Source organism: Nyctereutes procyonoides, unplaced genomic scaffold (assembly GCF_905146905.1).
Source record: "Nyctereutes procyonoides isolate TBG_1078 unplaced genomic scaffold, NYPRO_anot_genome, whole genome shotgun sequence".
Lineage (NCBI taxonomy): Eukaryota > Metazoa > Chordata > Mammalia > Carnivora > Canidae > Nyctereutes > Nyctereutes procyonoides.
The window spans coordinates 41,341,220-41,356,073 of NW_026575131.1; the positions used below are offsets into that span (position 1 = coordinate 41,341,220).

Consider the following 14,854-nt stretch of genomic DNA (forward strand, 5'->3'; position numbering starts at 1 on the left):
GAACAGAAGTGATGAAGAGGGGCAGAGAGAGAGAGGGAGAAACTGCCTGCTGAGCAGGGAACCTGAAGTGGTGCTCAGTCTCGACCTTGAGATCATGACCTGAGCTGAAGGCAGATGCTTAACAGACTAAGTCACCCAGGCGCCCTATAGAAAGCATTTTTAAATGCAGGAGGTTGGCAATGGGACTGTTCTACAAAGAAAAGTGAGGCCTGAGACAAGGCATTTGGATTTGTCAGTAAGAAATAATATGTAACCTTTGAGAATGAAATTTTGGTAACTTGGAAGTGAGAGTAAGTTGTAGAGTTGGTGGAAGATCACCAATTTCTCAGAATGTATGACAGGGAAAAGAAAGTGGAGGATGCCACACAGCAGGTGGCCTGACTTTTGTCTTTCAAGATTTGGCTTTATTGTTTGTTTCTGGATGTAGCAAAAGTAAACTGAAGCACATAATAGAGTTGAAACCTAGAAGGGATAGGAGGATTGGTTTAAGAACGCGAGTTGAATTACTGATTTTAGCAGAAAGAATATGTATTTCCTCAGAGATGAAAGTAAATGAAGAGAATTTTTAAAAATCAAGATATTCATTAGAAGAGGAAGACTAAATATTACTTACAGTATTTATTTAGATGAGTGCCTATGTCCCTTAGATTTTTTTATCTTCATTCTTTTTGTTCATCTGACTTGGGAATTTCAAATGTCAATCTTTCAGTATTGAGTTCTGATTCTTCTGATTGGTCAAATCTGATTTTGAACTCTCTAGTGGATTTTTCAGTTCAGGTATTCTATTCATTAATTCCAGAATTTTTTAAATTCTTTTTTATATTTTCTATTACTGTTGATATTCTGTTACTGTTCCATGCATCACTTTCCTAATTTTGTTTAGTCCTTTAATGTGTTCTTTTGTAGTGCATTGAGTCTCTTTAAAACCATTATTTTAATTTCTGTATACCAATTTCATATTCTACAACTTCAGTGAATTCATTTATTCTAAAACTTTTTTTTTGGTGCAGTCTTTAGGATTTTCTAAACATAGTAGCGTGAATTCTGCAAATGGTGATAGTTTCATTTCTTTTCCGATTTGGATGCCTTTTATTTCCTTTTCTTGCCTAATTGCTGTGGCTAGGACTTCCAGTACTGTGTTGAATAAAAATGGTGAAAGTGGATATCCTTGTCTTGTTTCTGATCCTAGATGAAAATCTTTCAATTTTTCACCATTAAGTAGATGTTAGCTGTGGGCTTGTCATATATGGCCTTTATTATGTTGAGGTATGTACCCTTTGTACCACTCTGTCAAGAGTTTTTATTCACAAGTGGATGTTGAATTTTCTCAAATGTTTTTTTCTGCATCTCTAGAGGTGATCATATGATTTTTGTCCTTCATTTTGTTAATGTGGTGTATCTCTGATTGATTTGCTGGTGTTAAACCATCCTTGCATCTCTGGAATAAGCCTAGTTGTCATGATGTATGATCTTTTTAATGTATTATTGAATTTGGTTTGATAATATTTGCTTGAGGATTTTTGCATCTGTGTTGATCCAGGGATATTGGCCTGTATTTTTTTTTTTTTTCCCTTGGCATTTTCATCTGGTTTTGGTATCTGGATAATGCTGGCCTTGTAAGTTTGGAAGTATTCCTTTTATATTTTGGAAGAGTTTGAAAAGGATTAGTATTAAATCTTTTTGGAATATTTGATAGAATTCACTACTGAAGCCATCTGGACTGGGACTGCTGTGTGTAGGGGGTTTTTAAGTTACTGATTCCGTCTCTGTACTAGTAATCAGTCTGTTCAGATTCTCTAATTGTTCATGATTTTGTCTTGGAAGTTTCTGTTTCTAGGAATTCATCTGTTTCTTCTAGGTTGTACAGTTTGTTGGTGTTTAGTTATTCGTAGTAGTTTCTTACAGCTACTTACAAGTTCCTTTTTATTTCTGTGGTATCAGTTGTAATATCTTTTTCATGTTTGATTTTATTGGTTTGGGCCCTTTTTTTCCTTGAGTCAATTTTGTTTATATTTTTTAAATAACCAGCTCTTGGTTTTATTGCTTTTTTATTGCCTTTTTAATATCTATTTCATTTATTTCTGATCTGATTTTTGATATTTCCATCTTTCTACTAACTTTGGGCTTCATGTTCTTCTCTTTCTAGTTCCTTGAGGAATAAAGTTGGGCTGTGTATTTGAGATTTTTTTCTTGTTTCTTGAGGTAGGCATTTATCACCATGACCTTCCCTCTTAGAATTGCTTTCGCTGCATCCCACAAATTTTGGTATGTTGTATTCTTTTGTGTTTGTTTTGGATTTTTAAAATTTCTCTTGATTTTTTTTTTTGATTGCTGTTGACTCGGTTTTTCATTTAAAATGATTATTTAAAAAATTTTTTTTAAAAATTTTTAAAAAATAAAATTATTTTGGGGGCTTGGGTGGCTCAGTTAGTAAGTGTCCAACTCTTGATCTCAGGTCATGATGTCAGGGTTATGAGTTCAAGCCCTGAGTTGGGTTTCATGCTGCGTGTGGAGCCTACTTTTTTTTTTTTTTTTAAAGGATTATTTTGTATTTATTGGGTAATTTATATTTGTTTTTTTAAGGTCAGTTTTTGAGATTAATTTTATTCCTTTGATTAGGTCATTTCCCCTTTCTTTTTGTGTATCTTATTTTCTGCTGTGTTTTGGGCATTTAAAAGAAGAGCTGCCTCTCCTGGTCTTTATGGTCTGACTTTGTACAGGGGAAGATCTTCACCAGTCAACTCAGCTGGAGATTCTAGGCATCTTTCAAAGGTTTCTGAGGATGCATCTTCTGTGTGCTTATGGGTGTAAAGAGGTTTGCGGATTTCTCTTTCAGGGGCTTGTAATATCTTGCTTTCCCTATGTCTCTCTGCTTTCCCACAAATTCTCTATTGTTGCAAGGAGCCACTGAGCTCTCATTTGAGTTGTGGTGCCTAGGCTTCCAAAGAATACTGGTTCCCCATCAGCACTTTGAGTCGTTTGAGACAGAAACCTGTCCCTTGGGCAGCCCTCAGAAATGCCAGGACATAGGATGTTTGTTTCACTCCTTTTTTTCCCTACCAGTGGAGAAATTGTGATCTGGATGCTTTCTCCTGATCATAGCCAGTTGACTCAGCCTCTGTCTATGGCATTACTGGTTCTCTAGCACTACAATAAGTCACTAAGATTTCTTTTGTTCTCATTGACCACCACACATCCAAAATATGTCAGTTCCATTAGTGCTCTAAGTCAGGTGAGGCAGACCAATCCCTCAGACAGCCTCAATAATTTGGGATATTGGATGCACATTCACTCTTCTCTTTGTAGCCCAAAGGAGAAGCTGCAAGCTGAACTTTTCCTGATCCTGGTGAGCTCTGCTGGCTTGAGAGAATTGCTGTTGTGGTTGACATGAAATGGCTTTTCTTACCGTTTCAATGTAGCTGTTCTTGACTTTGAGCTTGCCTGAAGTACTACAACTCCTTAACTGGCTTCTAGAGTTCTCATGAAGACTTTTTAGATGGTATATTTGATGTTAAGTCAGTGTCTCTGGTGGAACAAGGTCTGGGGCCTCCTGTAATGTTACTTTGCTGATGTTACTTCCTATACATTATTTTCTTTATTGTCAAATAAAATTACGTTGTATGGATATACTACCTTTTGTTTAGTCAACTGTAAATTTGTGAACTCTTATTTGTGAATAATGCCATTATGATAATTTGTGTACAGGTTTAACGTGGACATACGGTTCCAATTCTCTTGTGTTTATACCTAGAAATTGAATTGCTGAGCCATATTGGCAAGTTTGTTAAACATTTTCTGATATTGCTGCCATGTTTCCCAAGGTAGCTATACCATTTTACAAAGTTCCATCAGCATTTTTTGGAGATAGCAATTTCTCTACATTCTCATCAACACTTTTTATTTCCTCCTTTTTAAATATTAGCCATCTTAGTAGGTGTCAGGCAGTATCTCTTTGTGTTTTTGATTTGCCTTTCCCTGATTGTTTAATGATCCCAAGTTTCTTTTCATATGCTTTTGGGCCATTTATATATCTTCTTTGGAGAAATGTTTCATTTGATCCTTTGCTTTTTTTTTTTTTAAGATTGATTTATTTGAGAGAGAGTGCCTGTGAGTGGGGGCGGTGGGGGGTAAAGGGAAAGGGACAGAAAGAATCTCCAGCAGACTCCCTTTGAGCATGGAGCCAGATGTGGGGCTTGACCTATTACATCGAGATCGTGACATGAGCCAAAACCCAAGAGCCAGACACTCAACCATCTGAGCTACCGAGGTGCCCCCCATTGCTTATATTTTAGTTAGACTGTGTCTGTATTGTTAAGTTGTGAGAGTTATGTTTATATTCTCAGTTTGAACTAATTTTTACTCAAAACTATGGTGGTTTTATTGGTTCTGTGGAGCGTATGGTTATCTCTGGGAAGAATGTGGATTTACATTTCTAACCTTTTGTTATTTCTGCTCCTGGGAAAATTTCCAAAGGCAATCAATCAGTGCCAGAGTCTCTGTAAAAAGGATGAGTATTCTTTTTTTTTTTTTTTTTTTTGGTTTTATTTATTTATTCATGAGAGACACAGGGAGAGAGCGGCAGAGACACAGGCAGAGGGAAGAAACAGGGAAACAGGCTCCTTGTAGGGAGCCCAATATGGGACTTGATCCTGGGACTCCGGGATGATGCCCTGAGCCAAAGGCAGATGCTCAACTGCTGAGCCACCCAGGAGACCCAAGTATTCTTTTTTCTTTACCTTCTAAAGCTGCACAGCCTTTGAAGATAGATTAGTATTCTAAAGGGCATCTCTTGGGATCCCTGGGTGGCGCAGTGGTTTAGCGCCTGCCTTTGGCCCAGGGCGCGATCCTGGAGACCCGGGATCGAATCCCACATCGGGCTCCCAGTGCATGGAGCCTGCTTCTCCCTCTGCCTGTGTCTCTGCGTCTCTCTCTCTCTCTCTGTGACTATCATGAATAAATAAATAAAAATTTAAAAAAAAATAAAGGGCATCTCTTAATAGTATATTTTGTTGATTGCTATATTATAAGTGATGAAAGACCTACTGGACTGCTGTTCATTTTCTCTTTTGCCATTTTGGGATATCATGTTAAGGACCCAGGCTTAATTTCTTTCTTTCACTTTCTCTCAAGATAGTAAGGTGAGCAGTTGTATGTTTGAAAATACAAGCTTGGAGGGGATCCCTTGGTGGCTCAGCAGTTTAGCGCCTGCCTTTGGCCCAGGGCGTGGTCCTGGAGTTGGGGGATCGAGTCCCGCATCAGGCTCCCTACATGGAGCCAGCTTCTCTCTCTGCCTGTGTCTCTGCGTCTCTCTCTCTCTCTGTCTCTCATGAATAAATAAATAAAATATTAAAAAAAAAAAAAAGAAAATACAAGCTTGGAAAAAATAAAAAAATAGAAAAGAAAATACAAGCTTGGGGCGTCTGGCTGGCTCAGTCAGTAGAACATGTGACTGTTGATCTCGGGGTAGTGAGTGTGAGCCTCATGTTGGATGTAGAGGCTACTTCAAATAAAAATTAAAAAAACATAGGCATGTGGGCTTTCTTGCCTCTACTTGGTGAAGCTGGGGCTATTTATTGTTGAAATTGGCAATGAAAAGCCATTTTTACTTAGCTAGTTTCACTTAGTTTTTCTATTTTGCTATTTCTTGGGCTTTAAGGAGCTCCCTTTATTAGTTTCCTCTGAGCACTAGAGACAAGCTTGCTAAGCTAAATTTAGACTACCAAAGAAATACAGCATAACAAGTACTAAAACGTAGATATAATTTAACTACGATTCAGATCAATAAGAATCATCCTATAAATTTGTGTAAATTTACACCTGTCTTTGGTAAGGGAATTCGAAGTACAGTTATCTAATATGATCTTGTTGATTATGTTGTTGTTGGGAGGGCTAAATTAACAAGCAGGGCACCATTTAAAAATAAAAGAAATAATAATAAAAATAGTATTATTGGTGAAAGCTTGATGTAGCAGCCTGTGAAGTGTTGTAGGATACAAGAGAAAGTGAATCTAGAAGAATATATGGTAAAACTTTCATCAAGGACGTAAAGCATAAAAAAAAAAGGACGTAAAGCATGATTTACACTTTGAAAAATGTACAGTAATTACAAAGCCTCACAGAAAAAGGGAGAAGAGATTTTTACATGCAAAATGTAATAGTAAAGTGATCATGATTTGGATGGAATTGGAGACAAACAGGCAGGTGAGTGGGAGGGTGAGTATTTTATTGCAGTGGACAATTGGATTTGCCAAGGGTAATAGATAATAGGCCTAGATTAGTAATTCTGTATATGTGGCTAAAAATTTTCTCATAATATGACAGATACAATGTTCAGTTATGAGGATATTTTTGGGGGAGAGATGCTTACTAGCAAAACAAAAATTTTAAGTAGTAATTAAGTGTAAATAATAGCTTATTTATTTATTTTGTCAGCTTGACTAAAGTATTTTCTTTTTCCCTTTCAGAAGAATGGTTGAGACCGGTGATGAGAAAAGATAAGCAGGTGTTAGTGCATTGGGGGTTTTACCCAGACAGGTAATGTTGATATATCCTGAGATCCGCCAGAATTATTTATATATAGTTTCATTTTCTGAATAGTGACAGCCTTGTTGGTTTCAGTGCTTGATCTCATATTTTGAGTCTTACTGATTTTTCTTACTGAAGTTATAGAACTTTCAATTCAAAGTCCCAAGGCATTATTTTTCTTAATAAACTCATACTTGTTGCATTTGCCAAAAACACCCCTTCAGTATGGTATTAGACTGCTAATCTAGATTTGTTTCCTTCAAGAAATGAAATTTTCTCCCTACTATTTTATTAGTTTTGTTTTACTTGTTTTTTCAAAAAATCTTCATGTCATACTATTAAGAATGAATTATTTTATGTCTAAAATGGAGTTTTTCTTCTTGGTGGAAATTTGTTTACCTATTGTCATTATTACTTTGAGATCATCATAGCTCATACTATGTTTCATTCTCTATAAATAAAGAATATTTAAATACGAACTGGATGTTCATATGTTCGTGAAAATGGTAGTCTTTTTTAAATTAATATTATGCCTACATAGGACACTTACACATAAGGATGATCTTCCATGAACTTCATCTTCTTAAACCTACAGTAGAGCTGTGTGGGAGATTCTGACCATTGTGGGTTTTTCATGTCAGACTAGTCTTCTTCAACTATACCCCTATCCACTTTTAGCCTTCTAGTCTTATTGGAAGCAAACCCCAAACATAACATTTTAATAATATTTCCATATGCATTTCTAAAAAACAAGGCCTCATTAAAAATAAATTAGTAAAGGTAATATCACTGTCAAACCTAAAATTCCTTTATTTTTATTTATTTATTTTTAAAAAGATATTATTTGTTTATTCATGAGAGACATACAGAGAGAGAGAGAGAGACAGAGACACAGGCAGAGGGAGAAGCAGGCTCCATACAGGGAGCCCGACGCGAGACTGGATCCCGGGTCTCCATGATCAGGCTCTGGGCTGAAGGTGGAGCTAAATTGCTGAGCCACCAGGGCTGCCCCTCTGTGACATTTTGTACTCAAGGTTTACAGAATGTTAGGTTAGCAGTTGCTAACTCACCATTGTAATTTTTACCTGGTATAATTAATAACTAGGCAAAGGAAGTCTTTTCCTCCAGACCATGTTTTAAGTGTTCCTAGAAAACTTACCGGAGTGCTAGTAATAGATATATAGAGCCATGTTTGTTCCAAATGCTTTTGAACTGACTTCTGAGTAGTGGCTTCATGGAGCCAGTGCTTTGTTACCATACTTGTATTTAATTTAGATATTACTTACTTCTACGATAATTTATTGGCCACTATGGTAGCATTGACAGAATTTCAATTTGGTAGATGATCTTATGCTTATTTCAAAATTGTGGGGGAGTAGGATGAGTGATTCAAAGCGAGAACCCTTTAGCAAAGAGATATGAAGAAAGCCCATGTGGCTTGACTATAACATGAATGGAGGAGAGTACTAGGAGATAGGGTGGCAGTCATAGGACCAGATCATGAGACCTTGGCAATCCACCATAAGGATTTTGGCTCTTTTCTTTGAGTAAGGTGGGGGGTAATGTGGGAGTTTTGGGTCTTACTCTGAGTTAGGTGATGTGGACTCACTTGATGTTCAAAAGGATCGCTTTGGTTGCTTTGTGAAAAATGGACTCGAGCTTTGGGCAGAAATAGAAAGGTCAGAAGCAGATAGATTCTGGGCATATTTTTTTTTACTTTTTTTTTTAATTTTTATTTACTTATGATAGTCACAGAGAGAGAGAGAGAGGCAGAGACACAGGCAGAGGGAGAAGCAGGCTCCATGCACCAGGAGCCCAACGTGGGATTCGATCCCAGTTCTCCAGGATCGCGCCCTAGGCCAAAGGCAGGCGCCAAACCGCTGCGCCACCCAGGGATCCCTCTGGGCATATTTTGAAGGTGAAATGAACTGTAGAAGTTGTTGATGGTTTGATTTTAGGTTGTGATTGAGAGTGAAGTCAGGGAGGTTCCCAGGGATTTTGGCCAGAACAACTGGAAAAATGGAGTTGCCATTTACTGAGATAAGGATGATTGGCTAGGGACATTGTTGTGATCAGGATGGCATTGTATGTTGAATTTTCAGTGTGTTAGTGTTGAAAGCCTTATTGAACATGTAAGGGGAATTGTGGACTTGGCAGTTGGATGCATGAGTCTAGCATTCAGAGAAGAGGGCAGAAGAGGATATATTTGAAGCCATAGGGCTGCATGAGATCGAGAGAATGAGTAGACAAAGAGGATTAAACCAAATCTGGGACCTTCCAGTGTTGAAGAGGTTTGGGAAGAAAGAAGCTGGCCATGGAAGCTAGGGAGAGGCTAGTGGCTAGAAGGAACAGCAGATGATAACATTGTCTTAGAGACCAAGTGAGGGAAAGGCTTTGAGGACACAGTGATCTCCTCATTAGAATTCTGCACACCAAGGCTTGAACTTTTGATTTAACAATGTCAAGATTACTATAGACCTCGACAGAAGAGTTTTCTTGTCAGAGTGACAGACAAAAGCATGTGAAATATTGTTATTACTGTATCCTAAGAGTATTTCTAAAATACAGTTTTACCTTTTGATAAAAAGTCATTTTAGTGAATGAATTTGGGTTCTAATTTATTTTTCCTTTTTTCATTTCCTTTGTAGCTATGATACTTGGGTCCATAGTAATGATGTTGATGCAGAAATTGAAGATCCACCAATTCCAGAAAAGCCATGGAAGGTGAAAGATCCTTTTTTTAAAAAAAGTTTATTCTTATATAACTTAATAGTTTTTCTCAGCTCTTTTCCACAACAGTGTTGCAAGGAGATACAGAATGAGGATCTTCCTTTCTTGTCATCCTATTAAGCTATCCATGACCATGAAGAACTCATTATCTAGGTCTTAGCAGAAATATTTGCAGTGGTCTAGTTACATTGTGGTTTGAGGTAGTTGAGAGAGGTGCAGGAGGAGTGCAGTTGAACATTGTTGATATCATTAAGGAAGGCTGGAAGCCATGATGAAACAGACGGATTTTATCAGTCATTTCCATTACAATGCTAAGAGTCCATGCATCAACTCTTTTATTTTTCCACTTTATGTGGAAATAATTCTAAAGTTGTAAGAATATTATAAAATAAAGTGCAACTTTATACTCTTCTTCCAGATTCCCCAGTTTTTATTTCAGGATATTAATTCTTGAAACAATATTAATAGCTATCTAGAGCCCATATTTGATTTGCACCAATTGTCCCAATGATGTAGTAAGTTTATACTAAGTCTCTTCCCTGATCTAAGATTCAGTTAAGGATCACACACTGCATTTAGTTGTCAGACCTCTTTAGTCTACTTTAATGTAGAACTTTCGGCCTTTCTTTTTTTCCCATAATTCTGGCTTTTTTGATATGTGCGGGATAAATTTGTTTGTAATGTCTTTGAATTTGAGTTTGTGTGGATATTTCCTCATTCTTGTATTTAAGCTATGCATATTTTTGCTGTAAAACTACTTAAGTAATTTTGAGTAATTACTCTTTAGTGCCTCACATCAGGAGGCATGTATTTCGATTTTTCTCATTATGGCTGATTGTTTTTAAGGTGCTGTCTGCCCGGTTTTCCCATTATAGCATTACCATTTTTCTTTCTCTCTTTTTTAAAGATCTTACTTATTTATTCACTCATTCATTCATTCATTCATTCATTCATGAGAGACAGAGAGAGAGGCAGACACACAGGCAGAAACAGAGGGAGAAGCAGGCACCATGCAGGGAGCCCGATGCGGGACTCGATCCCGGGTCTCCAGGATCATGCCCTGGGCCGAAGGCAGACGCCCAATCGCTGAGCCACCCAGGTGTCCCCCATTTTTCTCTTTGGAATAAAAATACCTTACACAGAAATACTTTGAAATTATATGAATATCCTTTTCTTCATTAAATTTGTATCCCAAAGTTTGCTTACCCATTAATAATTCCTGCCTGGCTGAATTAGATATTACTGGTGGTTTCCTCATTCTATCCATTCCATCTGTGCTTGTAATTGGCACTTTGCAGTGGGAATGAGTTTCCTTTCTCCCTCTACATTTGCCTGTAGTATCAGTGTGCACTGTGGAGCAGTGATATGATTACCATTCTTCATTCTGATGAATTGTCCAAATTTTGGCTGGTGGGAACTCCTTTAAGCTGCTTTCTATGACCTTTTGGTATTATTTGATTCATTTTTGCATACTTTCTATTTCTGGGACAAAAAGATGTTCCAAACTCTTTTTGTAATTCCATATCCCAGTCCTGGAATCAGTATTTCTGCAGGGAGTTCTTTTTTTTTTTTTTTTAAAGATTTTATTTATTTATTCATGAGAATACACAGAGAGGAGAGAGAGAGAGAGAGGCAGAGACACAGGCAGAGGGAGAAGCAGGCTTCATGCAGGGAGCCTGATGTGGGACTTGATCCAGGGTCTCCAGGATCACATCCTGGGCTGCAGGCGGTGCTAAACCGCTGAGCCACCAGGGCTGCCCTCTGCAGGGAGTTCTGGTTCTTGCCATGAGCAGTGGTAATTAAATAGAGTTTCTATTGACTGCTCTATGTAGTATACTGAGCACTTAAATTGAATCAATATATTAGATGTGAGTCCTGATTCACCCTATTTCGAGTTGTGTGACCTTCAGAAAGACTTAGCTTTCAAGTTTCAGATTTTATTTTATTTTTTTAAAGATTTATTTATTTATGAGAGAGAGAGAGAGAGGCAGAGGGAGAAGCAGGCTCCATGCCGGGAGCCCGACGTGGGACTCGATCCCGGGACTCCAGGATCACGCCCTGGGCCAAAGGCAGGCGCCAAACCGCTGAAGTTTCAGATTTTATATGAGGATAATGGAATTAACAAAATTAGACTTCTCTGAAACCTTTTTATTTGGAAATATTTTCAAACCAAATTGCAAGAATAAAAATAGTAGACAGCATACCTATATACCTTTTATCCAGATTTGCCTATTGTTTACCTTTTACCCCCATTTCGATTTATCACTTCTACTCTGTTTTTATTTTTTAATTTTAGTTTTAAAAGATTTTATTTATTTATTCATGAGAGACCTAGAGAGACGCAGAGACATAAAGGGAGAAAGAGGCTCCCTGCAGGGAGCCTGGTGTGGTACTTGATCCCAGGACCCTGGGTTCACAACCTGAGCCAAAGGCAGATGCTCAATCACTGAGCCACCCAGGTTCCCCTGTGTTTTTTTATACATACATTTTTTTTTTATTCTTAACCTTTTGAGATAAAGATGCATATATATCACGGGCCTTTATTCTAAAACAGAAGTTTGTGTTTCCTAAGAATAAGGGATTCTCACTCATAAGCACTTTGCAGGTATCAACTTCAATAAAATTTAACATTGACACAATACACTAATCTACTGTCTGTATTCTAATTTTGCTACTTGACCCAATAATGTTTTTTGTAGCATTTTTTTCTGTTATAAAAAACTGTTGAGTGTCAGTTATTTCATTCAAATCTCCTCTCGTTTCCTTTAATCTGAAATATTACTCCTGTGCTCTCCTGCCTTTTTTGACATTTTTGAATTTGAAAGGAATATTTCTCATTTGGAATTTGTGATCATTTTTCATAGTTAAATCAGATTATGCATTCTAGTCAGAATATCGCGTAAGTGATGTGTCTTTTTCAGAGCCTCATATTGGGAGGCATGCTGTGTCCATCTGCTCCTTGTTGGTGATACTGATCACCCAATTAAGGTGTGCTCTGTTGGCTCCACTGTATAATTCCTTTTTTCCTCCCCTTGGAATCCATCAATCAGTCGGTCAATTAATTAATTAAAGATTTTGTTTATTCATGAGAGACACACAGAGATAGAGAGGCAGAGACATAGGCAGAGGGAGAAGCAGGCTCCCTGCAGGGGATTCTGACACGGGACTCGATCCTGGGACTCCAGGATCACACCCTTGGCCGAGGGCATTTGCTAAACCGCTGAGCCACCTAGGGATCTCCTCTCCACTTGGAATTTATAAGCAATCTGTAAGAGATTCTTTTAGGCCATACAGAAAGATCTCCTGCTTCTCATCAGAATCCTCCATCCGTTGCCCAGATTTAGCATCCACTTGAATTCTTGCCTGAACCAATCTTTTCTTTGATGATTGCAGTGATAATTTTCCATTCCAGTCTTCCATCCACATTTACCAGTTGGCTTTCAGAGCTATATAAGCAAGAGTCCTTCCTTTCCCCTCATTTCCTTTTTTTTTCATCTGTTACCAATTTGGGTTTATGGAATTCTAATTTTTCAGTGGTCAGTAACTTAATAAACTTTTTGGTGCTGAAATTGTATCATATTTGTCCACAGAGGGAAGGATTGTCTAGTCCCAAATTCAGGTGTACACCCTTTGAGAAATTCTGTTGGGTAATTGGAATATGTATAGGCTAGGTTTGTGGTTTCAATATCTACATCTATATCTGTATCTGTACAACATTCAGAGAACCCATCATTTTAAAAATTCTTCCTCAGAAACATTAACAAAAAAGCAAGGGAAGTTGTCACGTAAAGGGCTTAGAAGACTCCTGAATCCGACTCTAACTTCTCCATTCCCCAACCGTGACTATTCCTGAAAAGTCTCTTTGCAGCATGTGTGTACTTGATGGGGCGAGGTGATGGGTCTGATCATAGGTCTGTGTAAATATCCTTTCCCATCATTCCTTAAAATTTTGCTCAATGCGTAGACATAGAGACATTCTTCGTGCCCAGAGCAACGAGTAGGCGTGTTACTTTGAATGACCTATTGCTGTTGAATGTTTTTATCAGTGGTTTTCATCAAGATAAAGATGACATATGATTGGTGAAAAAAGCCAAATGGAGAAAAGAGAAATCCTGCATGACACTGCTTTTATATGGAATCTTTAAGGAAAAAAAAAAGCCCTAGAAACATAGTAGAGAAATGCTTGCCAGCGAGGAAGGACTAAGGGAAGTAAGCAGTTGGTAAAAGGGCACCAGTTTACAGTTGGAGAATTGTCTGAAGACCTAATGAGAAACATGGTGACTATACTTGATGACACTGTATTGTGTAATTGGAATTTGCAAAGAGAATAGAACTTAAATGTTCTCACACATAAAAAAGTTAAGTACGTAAGGTGATGGATGTGCTAATTAACTTTCTCAGTGTGTATGCATATCAAATCACCATGACGTATACCTTGAATATCTTACAATTTTATTTTTCTGTTATAGATAAAGCTGAAGTAAAAACGACATGATTATCAAATTTAAGGGTCTTAGTTATTAAAACCTCAATTTTTGCAAATCCAGTGATGCTTTCTTACTATATACAGTAACATGGAATAACAATTAGAAATGGTTAAGTTGCCATTTACAGGTCTTTCATAGTCTCATGGTTTTTTTGTTTTTGTTTTTAAGATTTTATTTATTTATTTGAAAGAGATCATGTGAGAGCAAGTGGTAGGTGGGCGGAAGGGAGAATCGACTCTGCACTGAGTATGGAGCCTGATGCAGGGCCTGATCCCAGGACTCCCAAGATCATGACCTGAACCAGAACCAGGATGCTGAAGCTCAGCCAGCTGAGCCACCCAGGCTCCCCTACAGTGTCATGTTTTTAACTTCTACATAATTGAGGCTTTGAGCTGAGAATAAGAAATCAAGCTTCTTTTATTTTGAATACTGTAAAAACTATAATGATTTATTATTTATATAGATACACATGTTTGTGCTTTTAGGTTCATGCGAAGTGGATTTTGGACACTGATGTTTTCAATGAATGGATGAATGAGGAGGATTATGAGGTAGACGAGAACAGGAAGCCTGTGAGCTTTCGTCAGCGAATTTCAACAAAGAATGAAGAGGTATTTGGTTTGGCATCATTTTTTTTTTTCCACTTGGGGTTTCTTCTTTCTAGGACTCACTATTGTCAGATCCTTATTAATAAACTCTGATATACAGTCCAAGATCCATCACCCATCAGGTATATAGAAAAGTTACCAAATGGCCATATAGCTGTCTCAGGAGCTGGCATTCCCAAAGAAGGGGCTTGACAGTCTCAAAGGGTCATCGAGATTTAATGTGGCACATGCAGTGTTGCAGCTGATTTTGTTTTGTAGGTCTGAGTTTTCATTTTGTGAATTAAATAATATCAATTTAATTATTGGTTTTTCAATGGAAAGCTGATTTTGTCTTATTTTTTAATAGTCTTGTCACTGTACACGTAAAATGTAGGCCTCAAAAGTTTCAGAAGTACAGTTCAGCTCCTTTTTTAAGGTGGGATGATGTCGTATTTATTACTCTTTAATTCTTTAAGAAGCCCAGCCACCAAAACTTTTTACCGTGGTTCTTGAGAAGCCACAACC

General features: G+C 37.6%; 1 protein-coding gene across 1 annotated transcript in view; it reads left to right on the plus strand.

Moving 5' to 3' along the window:
• SMARCC1 (SWI/SNF related, matrix associated, actin dependent regulator of chromatin subfamily c member 1) overlaps positions 1 to 14,854 on the plus strand; it is a 169,436-nt gene that overhangs the window by 46,322 nt on the left and 108,260 nt on the right. The window contains exons 7-9 of the mRNA XM_055343264.1: positions 6,465 to 6,534; positions 9,174 to 9,249; positions 14,228 to 14,353. Of these exons, the coding sequence (XP_055199239.1) occupies positions 6,465 to 6,534; positions 9,174 to 9,249; positions 14,228 to 14,353 (272 nt within the window). The remainder of the gene's footprint in view (positions 1 to 6,464; positions 6,535 to 9,173; positions 9,250 to 14,227; positions 14,354 to 14,854) is intronic.